The sequence below is a fragment of the Osmia lignaria genome, chromosome 13 (assembly GCF_051020975.1).
Source record: "Osmia lignaria lignaria isolate PbOS001 chromosome 13, iyOsmLign1, whole genome shotgun sequence".
In the NCBI taxonomy this organism is placed as follows: Eukaryota; Metazoa; Arthropoda; class Insecta; order Hymenoptera; family Megachilidae; genus Osmia; species Osmia lignaria.
The window spans coordinates 5,386,387-5,397,753 of NC_135044.1; the positions used below are offsets into that span (position 1 = coordinate 5,386,387).

Below are 11,367 nucleotides of genomic sequence, written 5' to 3' on the forward strand. Positions count from 1 at the left end.
AAATAATTTCTTTTGAAATTTCTTCCGTGTTCATTGTTCATTTGCTTTCTCTATCCATAAGTAAGTAATTGAAACAGACACTGTGTTCACTATATAATTATACAGACGTGATTTTAATTGTTCAGCTTTCTCAGATACCATTCAACCTTTTTCTGTTCCTTCGAGAAGGTGAAAACGAAACATACATAGAATTCGATTTCTCTTACGAGACGTTTATTTTTCTCAATGGAAAGAAAACAGACGTAATTGAATGTAGCTTGTCGTACGATTTAAGAATACTAACTGGGTGTTTAACGAAAGGAAGATAAACAAGAGAACATATAAATTTCTATAGAGTGTAGAGACAGACAAGTTGATCTTTACTGCCCTGTTGTATATACGTGTAATTAAGTGTAAAACACGAAGGATATATCGGTTATCGAACCTGTAACTTCTATTCGACTATAACAAAGCACATAAATTAGAGAATCTAATTTGCTTTCGATCTTTAAACAGAATCATAATTTTCTTTTGTTTAACACACGACACAAATCGTTTAATCACTTCTAGACGAAGTTTTTAATAAAAACGCAAGATTTTGGTATACATAAACGAAAGTATTCTCATTAATTAATTCAGCAATAAGTTTTACGACAAACGAGCGCCATTTACCAAAAGGAAGAAAGAAAAGAATAATTAACTTAATTAGAGAAAAAAGGTTCTTTGGGTTTGAAATAAATTATTAGAACATTTATTCGGTAACCGGCTAAATGGCGTTTTACCTTAATTAAGGTTAAACTTGATTCATTAATCAGACGGGTTCGGAGAGCACACAACACGAATGCCAGCTAACCGATTCTACGAAGGAATCGAAGCATCAATCTTTTTTTTACGCGAACCGTGCGTAATTAACTCTTTCGTCGCGATTCGTGTGTACAGGTTATTTCAAAGGATCAATTTATTAAAATTAACCAGATAAAAACTTTCATTTGTCAAAATAAAAATCAGATAATATACCCCTTGATTGTTTTACAGCGATACGTTTCGCAGACAACGGACAATTTTCAGCTAAAGCATGCGACGCAGCGAAAGGGTTAATAGCTCCATAACCGTAATCGTAATTCTCGTCGTAATTACAGCAATTAACCGTGTGAAACGATCGAGCCACTCGACGTACCGTATTAGCGCATAGGAAGACACTGTAATTAAGTATGGTCGACGCTCTAGGCGATTTCGACCCTACGAATCTAGCCTGTCCTAGCGAAATACAAAAAGGAAAAAAAAAGAGAAAAAATGAAAAAAAACAGTAAGTAGCGCGTAAATGTTGATGTTGTAAAGAGGTACAAACAGAAAAAAAAAACCAACAGGCATGTTAAAAGCGTAGAGCGTAGCAGGTTGACACGCTCCGTAGAACTGCGTTCCGATTTCTAAGTGTAATTAGACTCAAAAGTTTCCCATTTTCGAGTGCGAGCACTCTGTTCTTCTTCGTTAAAGCTGTTCCGCCTCGATGATGAACGTTGCAAATACTCGAATGCTGTTATTAGATTCCTCTAATCGGAATGCTCAATCTTCGCGAGCTGGGATCGCCAAAAATTCTTTCACACTACTCCCGTTAATTAAGCAACGCTTCGATCGATTTGTTTGAGCAACAGCTTCGTTGAGAACAGACCCTTAGAAAAGTAAAATTTTTAATTGAATTTAATGACAGCATTTTTGTGTGAATGGCGAATTAATAGAACGATTCGAGGCGGATGTGCTATGATAATCGTTAAGAACACGTGAAACGTTAATCATTACTGTATATAACGATTGTCATCGTCCCGTGTATGTCGAAGCGCACACCTGTCGATCCGACAGAATGGTAATAAGAATGAAAGAAAAGCAACCACCGTAACGATAGACAAAGAGATGGAACCTAGAATTTGCGAAGGAACAATGAATTTTAATCATTCGTGGCTCTTGTTACGTGTGGATCGCCGAAAACCAATATTAATCATTAGTAAAATTTAAATTTCGTGTAATAAAACTTGCTTGTTTTTTAATCAGAAGGCGAGAAGGTGCGTTTTTATCAAAGCTTTGGTAAAGTCGATTTGTTTAGATTGTAGAATCAACAGTGTTCGTTAACAAAGGTTATCTTATTGACTCGTTCCGTTGCAAAACAGGAGAATGATTTTCGCCATTCGTCACACGATATTCTTACTCTCTTTTTTGTCGATCGTGTGCAACGGTACAACCGGTTGTTTACGATTTTCCAAAATGCTGCACCGTGGGAACGTTTATCAGCACAACGTGAAGTCGTCACGATTATGATTATTTGCAAACGAATGTGATCGATTGTTTACGTTGGAATTTAACATTTTAACGTAACAGATATGTATCACGGTGGAACGAATATTTGGCTGAACTTCGTTTTTGGGTAACAATAAAATTCTTTCAGACTCGAAAAATGATTTGAATTTTTTGATGCTCTTGAACGAAGTTTCCACAGAGCAATTGTTTCCCCGCCCTGGGCATTTCCCGGGCAAGAAACGATAAAATGTAACGAGTTGAAGTTGAACGTCTAAAAAAGAAACTAAATGGTCTCTACACCTCCCTCCCTGAAGTACATGAATTGTTCAGGCCTGCTTTATAAATGAAAGAAAAAACGTAGCGTTGCGAAGGGAATAAAAATTAAAACGATATCTCCGTAGATGCATTGCTACGATATAGAAATATTTTTCTCAATCACGGTGTGTGTCTCGTGTTATTCATTTTCCATGAGTGTCGTTTACGTCTTTCTCCTGGCGTCGAGCGCAATGACACGTTACGGATAATTAAAGGTAAAAAGAAATTGAAACAGACAGAAGAACAAGCAGCCCGGAGAAAATTAATTAATAATGTTCTATCGGTACCGCATTAACGAGGAACTAAAAGCTGAACCGCTATGTCGTATTGTATGTTGTGTATATTATGAATGTTTAGAGGACCAAGAAATATAATGTACCGGTGTAAAGAAAAAAGAAACGTGTTATTATTTATTCCTGTTGTTTCCTTCGTTCTTGAATTATTAATCGTTCGAGGTGAAATTCATTTCTTTTGTTTTTCCAAAATATTATTAATGTTTCTCAAAATAGTTTAACGAAGTTTAGAATTCATTCTATGATGCGCAAAACTTCTTTATCTACAAATTGCAAAGGTAAGGTAAAAATTGACACGCGTGTGCAGTTTATTATAATCATCATAATTATTCGAAATCTCGAGTAGAAAGATGCGAACAGATGAAACGGTGTAAAATGATCGCGAGGGCGTGACTTAAATACCTCAGTCCGCAACCGCAGACACACTGAACGTATCTAATTTCACGGTGTCTAATTAAAGAATGAAACACCTCTAGCAATAGACCAGACAGTTTCTCGTGTAACACGTTGATTCAATTGGGACCGTGCTCTCGAAAAGTCGTTCTCAAAATTCTCGAGTATCATAGAGTATCCAGGAAACTCGACGCATTCAATATACCTGTGCTCATTAACACCATTTTAACTTTATAACCTATTTGCAACGCCAAACGCGAGAATGCTTGACTGAAAATAAAAAAAAATAAATAGATGTTGCTAATTCACGATAGTTCGATTAACTTACTCGACCGAAAAAAAAAAAAAAATGATATTTTTATTCAGAAAACTTTTTCGGCATCGAGCAGGTCGTAACAAGGCGGTAATTATTTGTTCATAGGTGGAGGATCCTTGGAGATTTAAAGGTCAACTCTATTTTTTTTTTTCAATCGAGCTACATGTGCATATTTTGACGTAGTTGTATCTTAAAATTACAACTTGAAAAACAAATATCGATCGAGTTTGAAAAATTTATATGCAATTTATATTCACAATCTCACCGTATTTCGCAACGATCGAACGTCATTTTTTTTCGTCGTTTATTCCTCGTATATCGGCGTTACGCGAGCCTGATTAAAGCTACTTATTGCACGTGGACGCGTCTCTCGATTGCTGAAATGTTCAACGCTTAGCGCATATCAATGAAATTCCATTTGTTGATCAAACGAGGGCATGGCTCAGACAATTAGGCTTTCCTAATCGTCCGACAACGAAATTGCAAATTAAAATCCTCCTGGTTGATAATTAAACAAAGTATAAATTGCACGCTTCGTTTACAAAACTAGCTGCCACCGATCGTGGTCATTCTTTTGTAAATGTAGCCATTTTGTACCTAGCATTCCATTTTCGTGAACGTGTATATACATCAAAGGTCTAACTTATAATTAACATATATGCACAGTTGTGATATGTAATTGCGAAGGGACGGCAGTGACACGGAATCAGATCCGTTGGCTTGAACTTCAATCTTTCTCATTATCTATCCACCAAATATTGAGAAAATTCCTACAAAATTCAGATACTATATCTCAAAGTGTCTTTCAACAATCAAAGTATAAATTATGAAAACACTACGATGACACTACGTTACACCAAGTCCAGGCAAAACCCAAAACACTCTCGATTAATGTTCAAAAAAAGAATCAGTCCTCGTTTACCTCGTTTAACTCTTAAGTGCCTACCACGCGATACCGCGAGTTAGATGGTCTAAGGTTATATTCTGCGGCACACGACGAACGTATTAAAATTCAACGATCTTGACACCATTCGGTACGCGGAAGATCCTCTCTTCCGGCGGAAGTTCACCGATCAGATACCTTTCCAGGCTGAGTCTAGCAGCGCTAGAGTGTCCAGTGCCTATGAAAGCCAAAGTCGCATCCCTGCCAGCGTACTCGAGGACAACGTCCGATCCACCCGGATGATTCTTCAGGAAATCCGTGCAATCGTACACGAAATCATGAACGACGATCCAACAATTGTCGGCAGTGTCGTGCCAAGCGACTTCGTCCAAGTTGATGATCTTCAACAACTTCTGTTCGTCTCTGCTCGTACGTCGCTGTTCCTCTTTGTTCTGCCACGATCTTCGTCGAGATTCCGTCACGGTCTCCTCGAGTTCCACCGTGTTTCCTTGATCCAAATCGAGGAAGTCCTCTTGTTGACTCGTGGTGTCCCTCAATTCGAGGGACCGAAATGTGAGACTCAAGAGATCCATGCTTTCGTTTGTTCTGAAAGGAGACAGAGGTGTTCGGCTCTGATCGCGTACGACTGATGATCAATATCTCAGGAATCATTAGTTTTAGGAAGAAATTCCTTGAAAGTACAGTGGTTCGAGGTACCGGTCAGTTTCGTCGGTTAACTTGGCTAAATTACCGTTAAATTACTAGTACAGAATTCTACGCGAATTCGACTCGTCAGAAAGGTCCGTTTCGATGAGGAGCGATGGAGAAGAGACGAGACACATGTCGTTCGAGCTGCGTCCAGTTTTACACTCTCTTTACGATCAGTATGAAATTCAGAAGTTTCGTCAGGTTGGAGGTTATCGGTTTGTGTTTTTTTTTTTTTTGCTGACAACAAATAGCGATGAATTTTACGAGAACCCGAGGTTTTTTGACCTTGGTTTCTTTTTTATCAGAAAGTGTTACGAAAGACCATGATTTTATATAAATTAGTAACAAATGAACCAAGACCCATAGACAATGAAAACTGAATTCTATAATTGATTAAATAGAGTAAAAGCGAAAACGAAAAGTGAAAATATTGTGATTTGAAAATTTCAAAAATTATCATTTAAAAATGGTAAATATTTATTGCTTACATCATACTGGGATTCCTATCTAGAAACAAGTAAATTAATGAGTAATCAGTGAAGTTACATCATACGAAGCAGACGGAAGAAATAATAGAAGATATAGAAAAGATTTTGCTGATGAAATACGTGATGACACTGACGCTGATGATAGACTAATCTTTGTACTGATAGTAAAAGACGTTTAATAGATGAAATATATAAATATGAAAACGTCGACTTCTGAATAAAATATAGGAATATTGAAGAATTAAGATAAGGAACACAAAAATGACACGTATTCGAACCTTCTCCATCGATGAAAAACGATATCACAAAATCATCCAATTTGCCTGAATTTTTGATCAAGCTTAACCGAAACTCACTAAATTCGATAACAATGATTTACTTTCGTTGTTCCTCGTCATTTTTCTCCATTTCCCTTGGCCCTCGAGCTGCCTTCTTATCAAAGGGACATCGCGCTTCATACTGAACGTTGTCAAGAGATCGATTCCCCACTACAAATAGGAAAATAATTCTATTACCGGTTGAAACCCGATGCATACCTGTTCCCTGCTTGCACATGCAATTTCAGTGCAGTCTTAGGTGCTCACATATGTTTCCTATTGCTTCAAACGTTTCAACGATTATTATTCACCAAAATATCACGTTCAATGCGTCAAGTGAATTGACACTGTCTCTTGATTCGCGTTTGCATCTTTATCCAAGCAACGATTTTATTGAAAGTTTCATGATATAAACAATAAAAGATACTGCGAACTGTTTGTATCCTTGAATCTTCTAATGTGCACGCTTCTAACGATCTTACGAAATGAAACGATCCGCGTACTCTTTCGTGCTTGTTCTACAACACTCACGGGTTCTCCAATTGCGTAACAACGAATCTAGAGGTTAAAGGAAACATTTGCAATGATGGGAATCGCATTATTGATTTCATAATACCGATATCTGTTCTGACGTATACGATAGAATCGTTTGATCAATGTTCGCAAACAAATAGTTTATTCACCCTTAAAATTATTCATTTTTAAAGAGATACAAATTTCAGCCAAGAAAACAAAATCAGATGTGTCGTGTTACGCGATAGATACGCGTTTGAAAATTGCGAACGCGATTGCAAAATGATTTTTCGTACCTGCAGTATCGATGAATATTTTATTCTGCATTTAAACGTCGACATCTGATTATCTATCGATACAGAAGAAATCACGCATAGCAGCGAATTGTCGCTTTGCCAGCAAGCGGTTTATTTATAAAAAGAAGGCAATTTTCTGTTTATCTGCTCGCTGTTAGATGGCGATGGTGGTACTGTTTCCAAAACGCGCACCAGATGTAACATTTCAAATTAGAAAAAAGACACGGGGATGTCTTTGAAATGAATATTAATTAGTTACCATTTATCAAAATTATTTGCATTTTTATCGAGAAGAAAAGTGCTTGAATATAAAATAGAATACTGAATAATGATCGAAGGGTAGCCAGTCTGATCGTGACATCGGTTCTTTTTTTATGTAATATTGGAAATGATTGATTATATAAAGAGGGGAATCCGGGGTGTTGATTCGACGTATTATGTTCGCAAAGAGGATGAACAAGCTCGTGAGCGGTTTGTTTCGAGTTCTACCAGGCGTATTATATTATGTACAAAAATGGTTGCCTTCGATTTTCCGCGCATTCTACCCTCCACTCGAAATATAATACCTACTACATAAGCGAACTAAAGCGCATACAAATGCATTTTACCTTCTCCTCTGTTCTACCTCCCTGTTTGTATACGTGCAACGAGCATTTCTCCGGCGGTTGAATTTCATTGGATCACGGTGTATCGCAACGAGAAACTAACGAAAAGTTTCTAACGACTTGCTGAATACTTCAGCTCCTGCAACTTTGGCAGCGCTAGAAGTTTTCAGGAAGAAAGTTCGATGGCGAAACTTGGACTCGGTTCACTATCTCGGGAAAACTAATTTTTCATTTTGGAAAATTGCACGATCCTTGTGGAGGAGCTCGTTTCCCGTTCCAATATAATCCTGTTTGCAATTTTGTCAAGTGGTTGGAAGATGAAAAGTAACATTGTCTGATTGTATTAAACTTTTCGTAATTTAATTTACAAATTAACCCTTTGCACCCTCCGTTGAATCATTCCAAGAGAGAGAGCAACGTGGCCGAGGGTAGTAATTAATAAAAATACTGATTTTATACTAAATTATCAATTCATCTTCCAATCCAAGGAAGTATATCTACTTTCAGGCACCTCTTCTACTAAAATAAAAAATAGTATCATAAAAGGATGTTGGAAAGAATAATCAATTCCAAATCGAAATTCTGAAACGAATCATCAAACTTAAAAAAAAAAAGTTTATCCAAGATGCGTCTCGACACCGATCACTCGAGCGAATGCCGCCCAAGGCGTTTAGCGTGGTCCAGCGAATCGCGGCCCTCGGTATCGAGCAGCGCATGTGTCCTAGAGAGCGTTCTACTCGAGGCGCCACGACGCCGGCGTCGCACGGCGTCGTACGGCGTCGAGGGCAGCGCCGACGACGACTCGCGACTAGGTGGATAGTCGCAATCATGCCACCACCCTGACGCACGTTCCCGTATTCACGGTGCGTGTACGTCGACGACGCAAGAGCTCCAAGTATCATCGTCGAAAGAAAATCTTGAAATATCAAAAAAATAGGAAATTTCGAATAATCGTGCAGGTATATTATCCGGAAACACGATCGTCGGGAAGGAGCAGTGTGGCATAAATAAGGTTGTGTCGAGGTAGAAACGAGAGGAAGGAAAACGCGATCGACGCGTCCACGGTGGCTCCTCGATGCCGGAGCGTCGAGACGCGATACAACGCCACGGTACGCGTCGTCGTCCTGGTTATCAAATCGTGAAGCACAGCTTCTGGGTGTGCAGTATCGACGAACGTGCATGTGGATGAGTGGAGATATCAGGGAATCGTGTGTACGAGTGGTGCTGTGTGGCGTGGCGCAGCTGCGATAGAGAGGTGACAAGTGTCGTCTGGACGCACGTGTGCGCGGAAAAACGCAGCGTGTATCGTCTCGAACAGTGCGTAACAGACAGTGCGCGACACGTATATTCGTCGGGTGAGTCGCACGTGTCGGTGGCGGTGCGCGCGGATCGATCGACCGGAAGTGCGAGCCCCACAGCCTCTAATCGCCAGTGCTCTAGTCAGCTCCATTTCTCTCTGCAAACTGCCCTAGAAAAACTTCCTGTTCGCAAGCATTACCAGATATCGCGGAGACGAAGCAACCTTTCTCTCACCCGATAACTTTCTCTTTCCCCGATGACACACCAGCGCAGCTTCTGCTCTAGAATCCTGCTCTTGCTCTATTTCCGTATGCGTGTATGCGTGTGTTTTCTTTCGTGATGCCTGCAGCTGCGCCCCGTGATTTTTACCAAGTATTTTTGGGTCGTGAGTTACACGACCGTTTTCTTTAACAACTTCAACGTTGGACCATGGAATTTTTCTACCAATCGTGATATAATCTTGACGTTCAGTTTAGAGGAAGTCTGCCAGTTTCATTAGGGACAGATTTATGTATCCTCGTAAGGGATACCGTGCATCACACGTGGAACTACACTGTCCCATTAACGTTTCCCACATCACCAGACGTTTTTATATCTACATCGTTATGATTGTAAATCACCCCTGCGTTGCGCAATATTTTTAAATACCCCTTTCGCCTAACTCTTTTCCATGACTCAGTGAAAGTAATTTAAACGTTCCAGTAAAAATGCTAATCGTCGGGTGTTTTAAATATCGTCAGTCATGAAACAATCCCTCTAAGACTTTGCAGGAATATTAGCACCCCGTTATCTCGACACGAAACGTTCCCGCGTGATCCAGTGTCGCTGACACTTGATTGCGACAATATTTTCTTACCCATACACATACACGGAAATAAAATGACTATCTCTTGAATGAAAAATCAGGCAATTAATAGGATAATCTTTGAAACTATTTTAAATAGGGATTGAATAGCACCTCTGGAGAATCTAGGATGATCCTAACATAAAACCTTCTGTTTTCGCAATAAAAAAAAAAATCTGGATAGATAATTAAAGAAAATCAAAATTGCACGAGACTGCTATGTGTACCGTGAAGAGGGTAGAGTATAAAGGGAGTGCGGGGCGCAATAGTCCTCTCGCTCTTGTGTCCATCATTTCTCATGTTTGCAGAGTAATTTAGCGAATCTTGACTTCGTAAACGCCCTTTGGTAGCTCGAGTAGCTCGTCCGTAATTCTCGGTGACGATGTATCGTTAAAATCGGGGTGCGATTCGCGAGGAGGCTCGCAGGTGCAAGAATCAGCGGTGAAACGAGGTCGGTCGCGAGGTTCGTTCTAGGCAACGAATAATTTCGTTCAAGCAAACGTTCGAACGTGACGAAGGAATTGTTTTTTCGGGAAGCGAACGTTATGCTTTGGATCGTTCGCAAGCGTCCTCGCGGCGAGTTATTTTAATAATGAGGGTGTACCGCGGCGCTTTGTAGCCTCTTTCTTTTTCAGCCGTCGTGGATCGTCGGGGAAGGGAACGCGTGATTATTTCTCGTGGTTGCGTGCCCACGATATCGGATGATCGATTAATTGATTTCTGTTATATAAAAACGTCCAAGGAGAACGAGCGACTCGACGCCTCGTTTCCATCGCACCGCTCACGTTTCTCAACCTTCTATCCTCGACGCAGAAAAATCAGATGCTCCTTTTTTTTTATTTCGTGGACGGATCGTTGACACGGACGTTTCGTCGAGCTGAATCGAATGCGCGTTAATAAATGCAACGGGGCACCTAGTTTATATCGCGAGGGGGAAAAAGTAACTGACCGATATCGCGGTGCAGCATCAAAAATGCAACCCTATGGACGTTGTGCGTCTATAGCCGCGAGTGATACAAGTCAGAAATCGATCGGCTGAAACTTGATCAATTATTTATCTGCTACTTGTTTTGATGGACTTGGAGAAGAAACATTCGTGGCCCGTTGCGGCTCGATGATAGTTCACTTTTTTCAAAATCAACAGTACGAGGAGCTGTCGAGTGAAAATCACTCGTTCGATAAGTACGGTACGAAAAGATAGAAGAGTTAAGTAGGAGATATCGAAATCGAATTGAAAGCTATGAATGACAGATGAATGGGCAGAATAAATACAGTGGTTATTAATTTTATAGTAGAACGTCGTATATCGAACCGAGATCATTCACGGATGATCCATTGGTTAATAGAGTTTTCCGAAGGTCGATATTCTCGGTAGGTGATGATCTCGCGATAGAAAGCCGCGTGAACGTCAGAAGCCGCGTCCGAATCCGTATTCCGGCAAATGGTCGCCGATTTTCGGCGCGCTCGGCGCGAGAACTCCTCCTATTTATAAACGTTTTGAACCCGGTCGCATTGGCGAACCTCTCGAGCTGTCCGCTCGAGCTGCCTCCTCGTGGGCCGGTACCTCGGCGTGGGGAACAATTCGCCACCCCATGGTAAAAATAGAAGCTGCTAGCCAGCTAGCCGAGAACCTCGAGGCTAGAGCTCGAGCGTTAGCGCGAGCACCGCTCTAGCCACGCTAGAGCGGACATACGTTACTCTTCTGTCCCAGTGAGTGAGTGATTCGAGTTAGTGCGAACAGATTCACCGAGGCCTAGCATTGCCACCTTTCTCGATGATCATGACGAGCACGCGTCGATCTAGCCACTTCGTCGATCCGTACGTGTCCG

At 40.4% G+C, this 11,367-nt stretch overlaps 3 protein-coding genes across 11 annotated transcripts in view; 1 reads left to right on the top strand and 2 right to left on the bottom strand.

The window, feature by feature from the left end:
* The window catches only part of LOC117602503 (breast cancer anti-estrogen resistance protein 3 homolog), a 103,837-nt gene that overhangs the window by 51,721 nt on the left and 40,749 nt on the right, over window positions 1-11,367 (bottom strand). The gene's annotated exons all lie outside the window — the stretch shown is intronic.
* On the bottom strand, window positions 3,589-6,511 carry LOC117602514 (cytochrome b5). Of its 3 annotated transcripts, XM_034320654.2 has the most exons (3): window positions 6,249-6,511; window positions 6,044-6,152; window positions 3,589-5,074 (listed from the first exon to the last, which is right to left on the bottom strand). In XM_034320654.2, exons 2-3 carry the CDS (start codon window positions 6,070-6,072, stop codon window positions 4,591-4,593), a joined length of 513 nt encoding a protein of 170 aa, XP_034176545.1. In that variant the 5' UTR covers window positions 6,073-6,152; window positions 6,249-6,511; the 3' UTR covers window positions 3,589-4,590. The 3 variants fall into 3 exon arrangements, with proteins under 3 accessions (XP_034176545.1, XP_076548020.1, XP_034176546.1); XM_076691905.1 differs by lacking the exon at window positions 6,044-6,152 and having other exon boundaries at window positions 6,201-6,510; XM_034320655.2 differs by lacking the exons at window positions 6,044-6,152; window positions 6,249-6,511 and adding an exon at window positions 5,220-5,548.
* The window catches only part of LOC117602501 (uncharacterized), a 37,431-nt gene continuing 34,266 nt past the window's right edge, over window positions 8,203-11,367 (top strand). Inside the window, exon 1 of one of the 5 annotated variants that reach the window (XM_034320614.2) lies at window positions 8,203-8,354. The gene's annotated coding sequence lies outside the window, so the exon portion shown is untranslated. Of the gene's footprint in view, window positions 8,355-8,378; window positions 8,505-8,537; window positions 8,751-11,230 lie in introns of those variants that run through there. The other 4 variants (XM_034320617.2, XM_034320620.2, XM_034320621.2 and 1 more) reach the window with 4 other exon arrangements.